At 45.6% G+C, this 14,236-nt stretch overlaps 1 protein-coding gene across 1 annotated transcript in view; it reads right to left on the bottom strand.

The window, feature by feature from the left end:
- The window catches only part of LOC111231888 (integrin alpha-11-like), a 37,439-nt gene that overhangs the window by 4,840 nt on the left and 18,363 nt on the right, over nt 1–14,236 (bottom strand). The window contains exons 7-21 of the mRNA XM_022759156.1: nt 13,728–13,876; nt 13,491–13,635; nt 13,123–13,288; nt 12,194–12,264; nt 10,126–10,270; nt 9,019–9,167; nt 7,958–8,101; nt 7,273–7,476; nt 7,045–7,175; nt 6,697–6,863; nt 3,631–3,770; nt 3,414–3,524; nt 2,893–2,978; nt 2,607–2,811; nt 2,204–2,302 (exon numbers count right to left, since the gene is read on the bottom strand). Coding sequence (XP_022614877.1) covers nt 2,204–2,302; nt 2,607–2,811; nt 2,893–2,978; nt 3,414–3,524; nt 3,631–3,770; nt 6,697–6,863; nt 7,045–7,175; nt 7,273–7,476; nt 7,958–8,101; nt 9,019–9,167; nt 10,126–10,270; nt 12,194–12,264; nt 13,123–13,288; nt 13,491–13,635; nt 13,728–13,876 — 2,112 coding nt within the window. The remainder of the gene's footprint in view (nt 1–2,203; nt 2,303–2,606; nt 2,812–2,892; nt 2,979–3,413; nt 3,525–3,630; nt 3,771–6,696; nt 6,864–7,044; nt 7,176–7,272; nt 7,477–7,957; nt 8,102–9,018; nt 9,168–10,125; nt 10,271–12,193; nt 12,265–13,122; nt 13,289–13,490; nt 13,636–13,727; nt 13,877–14,236) is intronic.

Here is a 14,236-nt window from a genome sequence, read left to right as displayed (position 1 = left end):
GACAGGACAGAAGAAAAACTTCTGTTCAAGCTGCTGCTTTACAGCTGAGCCTCATCAGTTTGAATGTTTTTTGGTCTCTGATGTCTCTGACGGTCTCTGTTAGTCTCTGATGGTCTCTGTTGTCTCTGATGGTCTCTGTTAGTCTCTGTTGTCTCTGATGGTCTCTGTTGTCTCTGATGGTCTCTGTTAGTCTCTGATGGTCTCTGTTAGTCTCTGTTGTCTCTGTTAGTCTCTGTTGTCTCTGATGGTCTCTGACGGTCTCTGTTGTCTCTGTTAGTCTCTGATGGTCTCTGATGGTCTCTGTTAGTCTCTGTTGGTCTCTGACGGTCTCTGTTGGTCTCTGTTGTCTCTGTTGGTCTCTGATGGTCTCTGTTAGTCTCTGTTGGTCTCTGACGGTCTCTGTTGTCTCTGTTGGTCTCTGATGGTCTCTGTTAGTCTCTGTTAGTCTCTGATGGTCTCTGTTAGTCTCTGTTAGTCTCTGTTAGTCTCTGTTAGTCTCTGTTAGTCTCTGTTGGTCTCTGTTGGTCTCTGTTAGTCTCTGTTAGTCTCTGATGGTCTCTGTTGTCTCTGTTGGTCTCTGATGGTCTCTGTTAGTCTCTGATGGTCTCTGTTGGTCTCTGATGGTCTCTGTTGGTCTCTGTTGGTCTCTGTTAGTCTCTGTTAGTCTCTGATGGTCTCTGTTGTCTCTGTTGGTCTCTGATGGTCTCTGTTAGTCTCTGATGGTCTCTGTTGGTCTCTGATGGTCTCTGTTGGTCTCTGTTGGTCTCTGTTAGTCTCTGTTAGTCTCTGAAGCTGAGCCTGGTCTCTCCCTCCGGCTGCGTCTCACCTGTTCCAGCAGCCGGAGCCTTGTTAACAGGAAACCCACAATAATCTGCGCCACAGTTTGGACCAATAAACCGGACTTTATTCAGAGAGGCATCTGTGGAGTGGGGGCCCTCGGGGGCCTCGTGGTGAAGGGCTGGGCCGTGATCATGTTTACAGGGACGGTCATTAGTCTAATGAAGGATCTCGGTCAGTGGAAACATATTCCTGCTCCGGTTAATCACTATCATTAGTCCAACAGCTGTTTGACTGCAGCCACGTCTCATTCACTCTTTATTACCTGAGAGGTCTGATGAACTGATTTCATGAAAGGTTCATATCCTGATTAAAATCACTCAGTCATTGTTTACTTTGAGTGGCCAGTTTATTAGGTACACCTCGCTACAGCTGTTGCCTTTAAGTTGAATGAATGAGTTTGTGTTTTTAACATTAGAGGTGAAGTACGACAAATACAGTTTGTGTTGAAGTGGTTCAGATTGTGACAACACTTTCTATATCACTACAAAAAGGACATTTCCACAGACTTGTTTTCTCTAAAACGTTCAGGAGAAACAAACAGAGAAATCCAGCTTTTTTTTTTGTTTCACTTAAACAATAATTATGATTATTTTTTCACATTTGACATGTGAGCTGCAACGTGTCACGAGGATGAACCGATGAATCCAGGGAGTCGGTGACGATCGATGCATCACAGCTTTAGTTATTATTATTATTATTATTATTATTATTAGTGGTGGTAGTAGTAGTAGTGGTAATAGTAGTGGTAGTAGTAGTAGTGGTAGTAGTAGTTGTAGTAGTAGTAGTAGTAGTAGTGGTAGTAGTAGTAGTGGTAGTAGTAGTTGTAGTAGTAGTAGTAGTAGTAGTAGTAGTAGTAGTGGTAGTAGTAGTAGTGATGGTAGTAGTAGTAGTGGTAGTAGTAGTTGTAGTAGTAGTAATAGTAGTAGTAGTAGTAGTGGTAGTGGTGGTAGTAGTAGTAGAAGTGGTAGTAGTATTAGTAGTAGTATTATTGTCGTGTTTTAAAGTGAATTCAAAGTAGAATAAATGAAGTAAATGTATTTTCTTGCAGTTCATCCAGCACATTCACAATAATAAAGTGAAATGTCAGATGTTACGGCTCAGACTGTAAAAGACTCGCCCACACCCTCTGTCTCCTCAGATTAAACAGCTGTCCAGCTGTTAGTCTTCTGTCTAACTCCTGCCCTCACTTTCTGGGCGGTTTTGATGTTGCACCAAGCAGAAAGAAAATGAGAGTTTACACAGTAGAAGACAGTGGTATATAAACAGGTTATTGGGTACGTTAGCAGTTAGCAGTTAGCAGTGTGTCAGTGGTACAGGTGTACGATCCTTGTGGTCTGGTTGTATTCAGGTACACATCACCTACCTGGGACAAGGACTTCATGAATGGAGCGCTGATGTTACAGAACCTTTGAGTGGCCAGTCTGTCCTCAGAGGAGCATTCGATCTGAATGTCTGATTGGTCCTGCGGGGAAGGGGGAGGAGCATGATGAGTCATAGAGCCACCGCAAAACTTCACTTCCCCAAAACACTTCAGTTTATCAGCCTCAAGGTCTTTTAATAACCGGGACCATTCGAAAATAAAGGGTTTTTATTAAAATGTGAATGATTGTGTTAAAGATTCATGATGGTCTATATATAAGTAGAACCATTTTTCTACTGTGTTCTCGTCTCTGCCACGTGACAGATATGAGAGAAAAGCCAGAGTTCGATGCAGCTCGGATTCTTTTACTTTTATGAAAATGGTTTCAGAAAGTGGAGGACTCCACCTTGACGATGAGGCTGGAGAAGATCAGGTTGGAGGAGGTGGAGATGTGGATGGCGGCTCCGTACGCGTTCTCTCCCTCGTTCACCAATTGAGAGAACATGACGAGCCTCCTCCGCCCGGACTCCACCACGAACGCCGAGCGCAGCGACGCCCCCTGCTGGCCGCAGAGAGACCAGGTCGCCCGGTCCCTCGAGCTGCAGAACTGCCTTCAGGTGAAACACAGAAACTACAATCTGAGTCTGTCGACACCTGGTGACACGTGTTGATGAAGAGCAGGCGTCACTCACTGAACGTCCATGAGGTCGGTGCGACTGTGGAGGACGAGGTCGGGAACGCAGACGTCCTCCTGCTCGCAGCCGTTCCAGAAGGGAAGCTACAGCAGGAAACAGGGATTAATACATTTCTCTTTAAGGTGGAAACAGAAACACTTTGTTATGACCAAAGTTACTGAGGTTCATCTTCAGGGGAACATGAACGTCTGAACCAGAGTCCATCACAATCACTCCAGGAGTTATTGAGATGTTTCACTCAGAGCCATAAATGTCAACTTCATGATGGTGCTCTGGGAAACATCAATAGGATTCATCCTCAGGGGATCATGAATATCTGCCGCACAGTTGTTGAGACATTTCAACCTGGATCAAAATGGCGGACCAAGAGACATTAAAGTCTCTGCAACATGACAGCATGGTCATTCTCTGCTGATACAGTGACGTGAGCACCATCAGCTGCTCCACCCTCCTCCTCGTGAGCTCAACACTGACACACACGTGACATCACCTGGATGTAAACACCTGGTCGAGCTCACCTCGGCCCTCATGATGCTCGGCCAGTCGGGGTCCAACACCGGCCCCTCGTCCGGGTTCTGCATCCCCGTCTCCAGGACAACCGTGATGGGACGTCCGTAATCTGTCGTCTCCTGTTCAGGGAAAACGTTCAGCCGCAGTTTGAGTGACGGTGTGTGTGTGTGTGTGTGTGTGTGTGTGTGTGTGTGTGTGTGTGTGTGTGTGTGAGACCATCCTGACCTGGACAGAGAACCCGAGGCGTTGGCAGCTCTGACCTCCGGCCTGCAGAGACAGACTCCTGGGTTGCTGTCGATCTGATTCGTCCAGAACAGCTCGTGGGGGGAAACGCCTCTCGTCCAACACCAGGCTGAACCACACAGCTGGAGGAGGAAGAGGAGGAGGAGGAGGAAGAGGAAGGTTTAAAAGAGGTTACCCAGTCCAGTCTTATCCAGCTCACATGCAGCTTGATCAGACTGTAAATACATAGAGAGACTTTACAGGTCTTTCAGGTGATATGAAACAGTGACGTCACCTCATGTTCTCATTAGTACAAACTGCACTTACATGTCTCCAAATGTTTTATGGGAAAAGTTGGCAAAATAAAACACGAATCAGTAAATGTTTCCATAGACTATTGTCCTGTATGGCACCAGTGACATTAATATATTCTTATTCTCTGCGTCCAACTTTGCATCTATATATTTTAATGAGTGGATTTTATCCCACAGTGTTTTATTCGATGAAAACTAGTTGAGCTGAAGTCACATAGTAATCTATGTGTTTTTATTTTCCAAACTACAGAGCAGTCTATAATAAAACACAGGGGTAAAACATCGCTCTTTATATTCTTTACTGGTAGATCAGTCCCACACAGTGGAGGCCTGGACTGGGAACCAGCAGCGACACATGAAGCTGCTGAAGAGGAAACTCATACAGAGAGTAAGTGCGAAAAAACAGTCTGACGTGGAAAAGTTGTGTGGATAAAAATCAGAAACAGAGCGAGTGAATGAATGAATCCAGACTCCACAACCAGCCAGAAGGAGTTGGTGTCGTGACAACATCCATCACTGGCTTCCCACCCAGGAACAACTGGTCATTTGTGTTCAATGGTGCACAGTTAACGGTTAATCTGGCACATGCTAACAGGTAGCGCCAATATAAAGCTAACCAGGGGGAAGGAGAAGGAGCACTTTACGCTTTTGTTGCCCCCAGGAAGTGTGGAGGTTTGAATGAGATTGAATGAGAGATTGGTGGTGACATGAAGGCGAGGGGACGTCCACGTCAAGACGGAGAGACGGTTGAGGAACAGTCAAAGAGGAGACAATGCTCATTAGCTAACATTAGCTTTGCCATTGTTTATGCTAATGCTTGTGGTAGCTAACCCCAGTAGGTATCAGTGTCACATCTGTGTGTAGCGTTAAATTACTTCCTGGTTTGCTGAGATAACACTGTTGTTGTGATGTTAGCTCTGGGAAACCGTCTCATCCTCTCTGCATGTTAGCTTAGCAGCAGCAACTGTAGCCACAGTTAGCGATCTCATTGTTTTTCTCTGTACAACGAGGGACAGGTTTTAATAATTTACCAACTCTCTGCAGTTTGAAGCAGTTCATGGCAGATCAGTAACTTCAGCTGAGTCCATTTGAAAAATCAAATTCACACGCCACCAAACAAACCGTCCTCAGTCGTGTTCCTAATGACTTTTTTAACAGGATAACTTCTTCTTTGTTTTGATAATGGAGCGCTGCATTTCCTGCTTCCTCGTGAGCTGTGGAGTGTAACCGCAGAGCTCATCTGTTTAACAACTGAAGCTGGGTTTTGATTTATGAGTGCACAGAGAGCTGAGGTAAGCTGCTTCAGTCCAGAGTCCGGTTCATATTCAGAACGCCACGTCTGCAGCGTGTCAGAGGAACCGGAGCTAAACCTTAAAAAAAGGTTCAGGTTTTATAAACCGTGGCTCCTGAAACACTGGAGCATGTTTGTTTGATGTCACGTGTGTGTGTGTGTGTGTGTGTGTGTGTGTGTGTGTGTGTGTGTGTGTGTGTGTGTAATCCAGTACCAGATGGGTGGGGGGGGGTGATGGAGAGAAAGAGGAGAGGAGGAGTGACACGGTGGCTGGCTGGTGTTAGCATGTTAGCGAGGTTTCCATGCAGCCGGCCCGGCACATCTGCAGCCAATTACACAGAGACACGACAACAGCTTCACAAAACACTGCAGCGAGGAACAGACCACGACACCACTCTCCGCACACAGGCGGTCAAACATCAGCAAACATCTGGATGATCCTGATGCTGAATGTCCACACAGCTGGAGGAGCGGACAGATGTTACAGTTTGTAGGATTCAAATTCATCCAGACGAAGGTCAAGCATTCAACCTGCAACCACAAACTGCTGCTGAGCAGCGTGGACGTTAGCGCTTTGCTCAAAGACCGAATCTCTTCTTTTCATCCCAGATTGTCACATGTTTAGAAATAAACTTTTGTCCATCATGGAAGTTTTCACAACAGGTTCGGTTCTCTGTGTTTTTTTTTTTTTTGTATCCGCCAAAAGTAATCCAGGCAAAAGGAAGCTGCTGATCTGACTTCAGGCACACTCGCACTGAGCCAAGGATATAGTTCAAATCCCTTTATTGTGTGAGGAGCATCTCAGAGTGAAATTCAAAACAAAAAATCACCAAAAAAGGTAAAAGGAAGTTTTGTAACAAAAAAATCTTCTGTTCTGTGCATCCTGTTCTTTTTGGTGATTTTCTTTGCCCCCATAAAAGGTGTTTTACTCCCTTTTTGGTGATTTCTTCTCAGCTAAAAGGGAGTTTTAAACAAAAAACCTTTTTGTGTGCATGCATGGACGAGGCAACGAGGCAGCTCAGGAACACTGAAGCATCCTCACTGCTTGATGACTCTATTTTGTCTGTATTGAAAATAAAATACAACGGACTCGGTGTCATCTCGTGAACTTTGTTCCTCCGGCACAAATTAGGTTTGACTCTGAGTCCGGTGTCGGACCCGACTTCTTCACTGATGTCGTGAACTGTCGTTGATGTTTGCGGAGGAAGTGAATAGCAGTGACTGGGTGAGGCTCCACGTGAGAATGAGGCCACATGACAGGATGAACTCACTGAGGACCAACAATGAGCTGTTACACATTACTGACACCATGTTCCTGTTCTCTCGGCGGATCGTCCACTAATCACAGGGTTCATGGTTCAATCCCTGACTGTCCTTGAGCAAGAAACCCAACCCCCTGATGCCCCTGATGGTCAGACCAGCACCTCACAGGGTGGGTCACATGGAGCCACACATGGAGCCTACCTGTCCTGGTCTTTGTCCTGGTCTTGGTCCTGGAATCCAGACTCAGACAGACGGAAACGGACATGCAGGTGACCTCCTTCCCTCCTCGCCAACAGTCCTTGTTGAAGATGTTGACTTTCTCGGGTTCAAAGGTCAGTTTGGCCTGAATCCGCACCACACCCCGAGACCTGGAGGGAGCGGGCATGGAGTCAGTGCTTTGAGCTAAATGCTAAATTCTGCATGCTAACATGCTCTCACTGACAATCCATGTTTAGCTTTACCATATTCACCATCTTATATTAGCATGTTAGCATGCTAATATTTGCTAATTAGCTATTAAGTGCGTGTGTCTGTGTGTGATGGTCGGACCAGATGATGACGGCAGCTCCCAGCGCTCCCACCGTGAGGTCGACCAGCCCGTCTGCGTTGACGTCCAAGACCCCGTGAAGACTTTGTCCGAAATACTTCAGACCTGCGGAGAAACCGGCAGCAGAGATTCGCTGCAGAGACACAGACAGATAATTAACACATGATTAATTATTCATGTTTCCTGCTGAGATTCTTTTGATTCGTCCGAACCGGCTCGTCATGCGTCACCTGTCTGTACTGATGCTGGATGGTTTTGTCCTGGCCATAAAACACGTACACCGCCCCCTGGTGGTCGTCCTCCAGCGGCGCTCCGACCACGAGCTCCCTGAATCCGTCTCCGTTCATGTCGGGGATCTGGGTCAGCGCCGAACCCAGACGGGAGTTCTGAGAGCGGTCAGATATCTGCAGCGCCCCCTGCAGGACTAAAGAGGCCTGGGGGGAGGAGGAGCAGGGTGAGAGCAGTGTTTTATGCCTCTGCATCAGGAACAGTCAAAGCCAGAGGCATGGTGGTCAAAGGTCAAAGGTCAAGGTGGTGGGGACCTTGTGAATGTAATATCTCAGTAACACGTTGAAGGAACTTCTTCAAATTTGGTAGAAACGTTCACCTGGACTCAAGGAGAAACTGATTAGATTTTGGTGGCTAAAGGTCAAAGGTCACAGTGACTTTAAAATTGCATCTTTGTCCTTCAGACCACAATATCTCTGTAACACCTTTAAGGAATCCCTTCACATTTGGCACAAACATTCACTTGGACTCAAGGATGAAGAGATTAAATTGTGGTGGTAAAAGGTCAAAGGTCAAGGTTACGGTGACTTCACAAAAAGTTGCAGACAGCCAAATAGAGTGAAGGACCTTGGACTTCGGAGGCAGCTAAACAATCTTAGGGTTAAACTTGTGACAGTGTGTATTCACCTGTGATGTGACAGAGTAGATGTAAACCTTCCCTCTCTCCCAGCCCTGACTGTAGTACATGGGCGCCGCCACCAGGAGAATGTCAGTCTGTCCGTCTCCGTCTACGTCCATCGATAATAACTCACTGCCGAAATACGAGCCGATCTGGAGGAGAACACACAAGGGCGTGGCCTCTTTGAGTGACAGGTGGGTGAGCGAGGACTCTTCATATTTGGACATTTGTTTAATTTCCTGTTTTTATTTTGAAGTAGACTTCCTTGTACTTTCTTTGTCCTGTTTCCCTCCTTGTTGATCGTCTGTCCCGCCCTGATGTGTTACACCTGTGTTCAATCACCCTTCGCCTCCTTTGTGTATTTAAGTCTCTGTCTTTGTCGGTTCGTCTGTTTTTGTTCCAGCCATGTTTCCTCTGTGTCTCCTCAAGCTTCCGCTTTGTGTTTCTGAGTTTTACCTGGATTCCAAATTATTTCTAATTCTGTTTTGCAAGTTGGTTTTCATTATTAAATTACATTTTTTTTCCCACCAAACCTCCTTTGTTTATCTGCATTTGGGTCCTTAACACTTCTAAACCTGACAGCGTTTTCTGACCTCAGGGAGGTCAGTGACTCGGCCACACTGAGATGCTGCAGATACAGTTTCTTGTGTGTGCACACTGGTTTTGTTTCAGTAAAAGAACGCAACACTAAATGGTTCCCATTTGTATAAAATGGACGTAAGAGCAGAACCATGTTGCATAAAACTGTATCATTCAACACCCACAGCACACTCCCAATGTACCATAGAAGAAGAAGTGTAGTTATGTTATCATGGTTCAGAAAACGGTTCCTATCACCAGTGTTTGCCCAAAAATGACAGAGACTTAATGTAAATATTTTAATCTGCCTGTGTTTCTGTAAACCAGACAGTGGGTGGTCCTGGTTTTACTGAGAGCCCGTTGCCAGGGGAACAGCTGGGATCATCACGGAGAAAGCCATGTGTCCTACACGTGTGGATACATACAAAGGAATAACAATGTACATGTTTGTACATAGGTGTGTGTGTGTGTGTGTGTGTGTGTGTGTGACCTGTTCTCCCAGCAGAGCCTGCAGGATGGTCAGGTTTCCGTTGTTCTTCAGGGTGAAGACGATGACCTTTCCTGTGTGGTTGAACCTCGGAGCTCCGGCCACGTAGAGCTGAGAGCCGCGAGAGGAAATGAGTGACCCGACAGAGTAACCTGGAACCAGAGAGGACAGGGAAACAGATCGTCATGGCGACTGTGAGTTATGGTCTGCAGAGGATGAACCCAGATTATTTTGATGATCCTCAGACCTTTCCTGTAGCACCACAGTTCACACTTGTAGACGAGAACATCTAAATCAGATCCCCTACATCATCACTGAATTAACTGAACACATTCATGTTCTCAAGAGGATCAACCTTTTTGATTTTAATGTCTTTCATGTGGTGCTTGTTAAAACCTGATGATCATCCTTGTGTTATTTGGTCTGTCGGGTGTCAGGTGTTGAGTAATGACCACTGCAGCCTACAGGGGGCAGTAGCACTTCAGTGTAAAGCGAGAGATAGACGTTTTAAACTTTTAAAGCTGAAAGCAGCGTCGACTAATCCATCAAATGATTGATGATTGTCATTCAAAGGGTTACTTCCTGTTTTGAGCAGGTGTGGCTACGACCATGACGTCATATTAGCATGCAGGTGTCTTCAGTGTGGGACTGTCATGAAGTTTGGAGCGGATGTATATTTGAGCTACAACAACTTCCTGTTTCATGGCGAAACATCGAAATTCGCCGCGCCGCCACAGGCATCCCCTGATGAAAACTCAAAAGCTTTACAACTGAGCATCACAAAGGTCTTAAGATGAGACTCAACTAATATGATGTGGATCTGATTAATTCTCTAGGAGGAGTTCTTTAAAGTATGAGGCCCTTAATTTTGCAAAAATGGTGCCAGTAAATTCAAAATGGCTGACTTCCTGTGGAGTGTAGGTCTTGCGTTGTTACATGTGCATACTAACTTTCACACATAAAACATGTAAATCTTCATGAAAGCTTCATGAGTTTTTGAGCATGTTTCGATCTCAAACTGATTTTCATTCAGGAATAATAATAAACCGAACAATTCAAACCCTAAAAACAAGAATGGACATGAATAAAGTTCAGGTGCTATCATTTTACCCAGGTAGGCTCCGTGGTTCTTCAGCTCCTCTGGGAACTCGTCCTTATACGAGGACTTTGGAGGAACAATTTTTCCGTGTTTAGTTTCTTTCAGCACGGCTCCGTTCCAGTCGTAGGCGCCGACCGCCCCGAGCAGAACGCCATCCTGGAGTAAAGACATTAGTTTATATGGAGATCAGTGTATTTATTTATTTTGTATTTTGATCATTGCACAACAGCAGGAGCAGGACAGCTGTAATGATGAGTGTCCATCAGTCGAGTCACTGACACTTCTGCAATACGTTATTCCTGCTCCAGGTTCCTGTGGTTACCAGGATGACTGGACATGGTTTTCCATCATGCAGTTTGAGTAACAGCACAGTTCCCACGCAGTTTTTACTGCTGTATTTCCTTCAGTAGAAGAAAGAGAAGTCTGGAGTCTGACTGTCATGGTGGATTTATATGCCTCTTAACGTCAGCTGCACACGTTCACACTGACTTATTATAAATGAGCCAAGAGGAAATATGAAGTCAGGTGGACTGACAGGTAACGGCATCATCAGCTTTATATGGAGCCACAGAGGAAGATCAGTCATTGAGACTGAGAGCAGGTCACTGAACCTGATGTGTTTATTGACCTGATCTGAGTTCAACCTACAGCTGAGTGATGGGGGCGGTCCACGTCTTTTATGTCCAGGACAAACGATGAACCAGACTAAAGGTTTGGTGACAAATCGTCCTGAGTTTGATCTTCCAGGTCCAAATGAAGTCACAGGACATTGGAGTTAAAGTCAAATGACTCTTTCTCTCAGTGACAGCTCCTGGCTGAGTGCTGGTCTCCCTCTCCTGCTGCAGACCTCTTGTCTCTGCCCAGAGACCATGTCCTCAGGAGGGAGGGGGGTGGGAACAAAGAAAAACTTGTTGGTGATTTTGAAAATAATCACTTAACAGATACTGACACAAGCTTCAGTGTCGTCCTTAAAGTCAGTCGAGTCCTCTTCCAACACGTGTGTGTGCAGTCAGTGACACACTCGCATGAACTCTGACGGTCGTAAAGTCCAGATATGAAAGTTATTAAAGCGTTGAGTCATCGTCTCTACGGGCCAATGAGGCGAGGACCACAGTGAATGACCAAATCCTTGGCGACAACGGCGCCACAAAGCATCCTGCCTGCAGGATGTGAGCTGCACGGACTCTGGACTGAGTCTGGACCTGCAGATCCACTTGTAAAGGTTAAAGGTTAAAGGTCAAAGGCTGTGATCCTGCAGGAGCAGAGGAGGATGGACACTGTGTCTCTGTTTCCCACATCAGTATGAAGGAGACATGATTCACATTTTTACCTTTTAATCCTGAACCTGAAGAGCAGGAAACCCTTGCATATATTGTTAATGAATTCAAGTGTGTGTGTGTGTGTGTGTGTGTGTGTGTGTGTGTGTGTGTGTGTGTGTGTGTGTGTGTGTGTGTGTGTGTGTGTGTGTGAGAGGGTTTTGTTGGCAGCTCCACGTTCAGGAAAACCATCTGCTCTGTGTTACACATAGAAAGTTTCCACGACACCATCTTCACTCCCTGACACTGGAATTCAGTCGAGTGCGATTTTTCCCTGGACAAGAAACAATAGAAATATTTCTAGAAGCTTCTCATGCTGCAGTTTTAGTCGTCTTTCAAAACCAGAACCAGAACCAAAGCGATACTTAATGTTTGAGAATTTGATCTTTTGTCTGAATCCATAAAATACAAAACTGTGTCCTGTCTTCTGTTGATTTTTTGGACGGTGATTTGCTGGAGGAAACTGAACGGACCTCTGAAACCTGAAGCTGCCAGGTCCCTAATTTCTACAAATAAAAGTGTAGATGATGTTTTCCAGAAGTAATTTGAGGAAAATTATTATCATCCTTCATACCATTCAGTTCTGGGGGCAGTATGATTAAATCCACACACAGGAAATGACCAATCCAAAACCTGAGAGTCAAATTCAAAGTTTCTGATTTAGAAAGTTGGACTCGTTTGCTTTTCTCTTCCCTGATATGAACATACAGAATCTCTTGGGTGTGAATAACTGCACATTGTACATGAATGTGAAGATACTCACTTTAACTAAATGTGAGGAGAAACCGGCCTGAGCCATCTGCAGACCGAACCCTCGACCCTGACTGCTGGTTCCTGTGAAACAGACACAATAATCATTTGAACATGAAAAAAGTATTAAAGCTCCTCCAGTGTAAAGGTCTGTGTCCATGTGTAGTGTGATTATAGATCAGCTCTAGCTTCTATATTAATACTGTGAAAGTATCAAAGCCTCAGTCCACAGAGAAATGCACACAGCCTGTATTCAGAAACTGAGCCTTAAAACCAGCCGTCAGGACTTCTGGAACTTTGTGATGTCACAACAAAGCAGTCACCAAGCCCTGCCCCCCTGGACCCACCATCCAAACCTTGCAGGATTTGGTTTCTCTGAGTGTTTTTACCTGAAATCTGCTATATTTTTATTGGATCACTCAGAAAACAGTCAGCCAATCAGAGGAGAGGCTCAGAGCCTCCTCTCTTCTGATTGGCTCACCGACCTGTTGTTACTAGAGCTCCAGAGAGAAGCCTGAGAGAGGAGATGTAAAACTACACTGAGATGGTTTTTATATCTTCTGATGGATCAACACTTCAAATAAAACACAGAAGAAGAAACATGGAGCTTTAATGTGAAACTGTCATTACTACGATTGATCCCACTGAGAATCAACAACCTGCTTTAGAACATACATTACACTTTACAATATTTGCATGTTTTTCCTTGTTAGTTTTTTTTTTACAATATTTGCATGTTTTTCCTTGTTAGTTTTTTTTTTACAAGTGATAAAAGTAAAAGTCATATTAGAAGCCAAACTAAAGGGAAATGTGTGTTCTCTGGTTTTTGCACTTTCTACTTCAAGATACTGAAATATGTGAGGCAGAAGTTTTAAGTGAGCTTGATGTGAGTTTATCTCAAAAAGGAAGAAGTATGTTTTAACATGCTGAATGTAAGCAGACCTTCCAGAGTGAAAATCCTCTCTCCCAGAGCGTCCACGATGTCCTTCAGCGCCGACTCGTCCGTCACGTTGAAGAAATGTTTCTCGTCCGGGTCACTGGCAATGAACTTGATTTCTTTGAGAAAGGCTTCAGGGTTGATTCCCCGACGGTTGTAGTAACCCAGGACCTGGAGGAGACGCAGAGGAAACACTCAGGAAGAGGGTACGACTTTCACAAGGTACAACAGAAAGTGCGAGAAAGGAAGGAAGGAAGTCTGAGAGGTTGGATGTAAAGAAGGAAGTCCGAGAAAGCTGCTCCAGGACCAGACAGGAAGTCAGGATAGGTCAGCAAGGTATTCCAAGGTTGAAGGCAAAGATGGACAGACTCACAGCGATGGCGTACATGGTGATGTTGTCTCTCTCGCTGTCACCGACTGCCTGCACCAGCTGAGGACTGTCATGAGATTCACCGTCTGTGATCACGATCATCACCTTCTGAGCGCCGGGTCGGCCGCCGCGTTTGAACGCCTCCGACCTGAGAGATGACGGACAGTGTGAGGGTATCAGGTGGGTTAGTGTGTGCGTGTGTGGGATTTATTATTCCTGAGGGACGACTTTGTGTCGTACCGCGCCACGTTGATGCCCAGCGCCGTCCTCGTCTCCTCTCCGCCACGCTGGTCGATGCTCCTGGCGGCCTCCACCACCTCCTCCACCGTCTGGTACTCACCCAGACTGAACTCGTGGACGACTGTGGAGCCATACTGAACCACACCAACCTGCGTCCGAAACACACCACAGCTCAGTCCGATCCCTGACACCTGAAGGCCTCACCACACCACTGCTGCAACACCTTAAAAACCTGGTAAACCTCTGCAGACACTTTTCTGTCTGTCGGGCTTTAGTTCAGCTTCCAGTAAAACCAGTCTGCAACTGGTGGCTACTCAACTGCAGCAGGTGATAGTTCAAACTGCTGCTCAAGGGCACTTCAAGATGTTCACTGATTGACCACTGCTCCCACTGCTTTTGCAGGTTTCCCAGTTCCCGACATAACTTGACCCATGAAATCAAGACCACGTTTATATATCACTAAATTGTTTGTGGTGTCAGTCCCTTACGGAGGCAGAGAAAGGCCATAC

This window comes from Seriola dumerili, unplaced genomic scaffold, assembly GCF_002260705.1.
Source record: "Seriola dumerili isolate Sdu_G_001 unplaced genomic scaffold, Sdu_1.0 BDQW01000320.1, whole genome shotgun sequence".
Classification (NCBI taxonomy): domain Eukaryota; kingdom Metazoa; phylum Chordata; class Actinopteri; order Carangiformes; family Carangidae; genus Seriola; species Seriola dumerili.
This window is presented reverse-complemented; position numbering and strand designations above follow the sequence as displayed.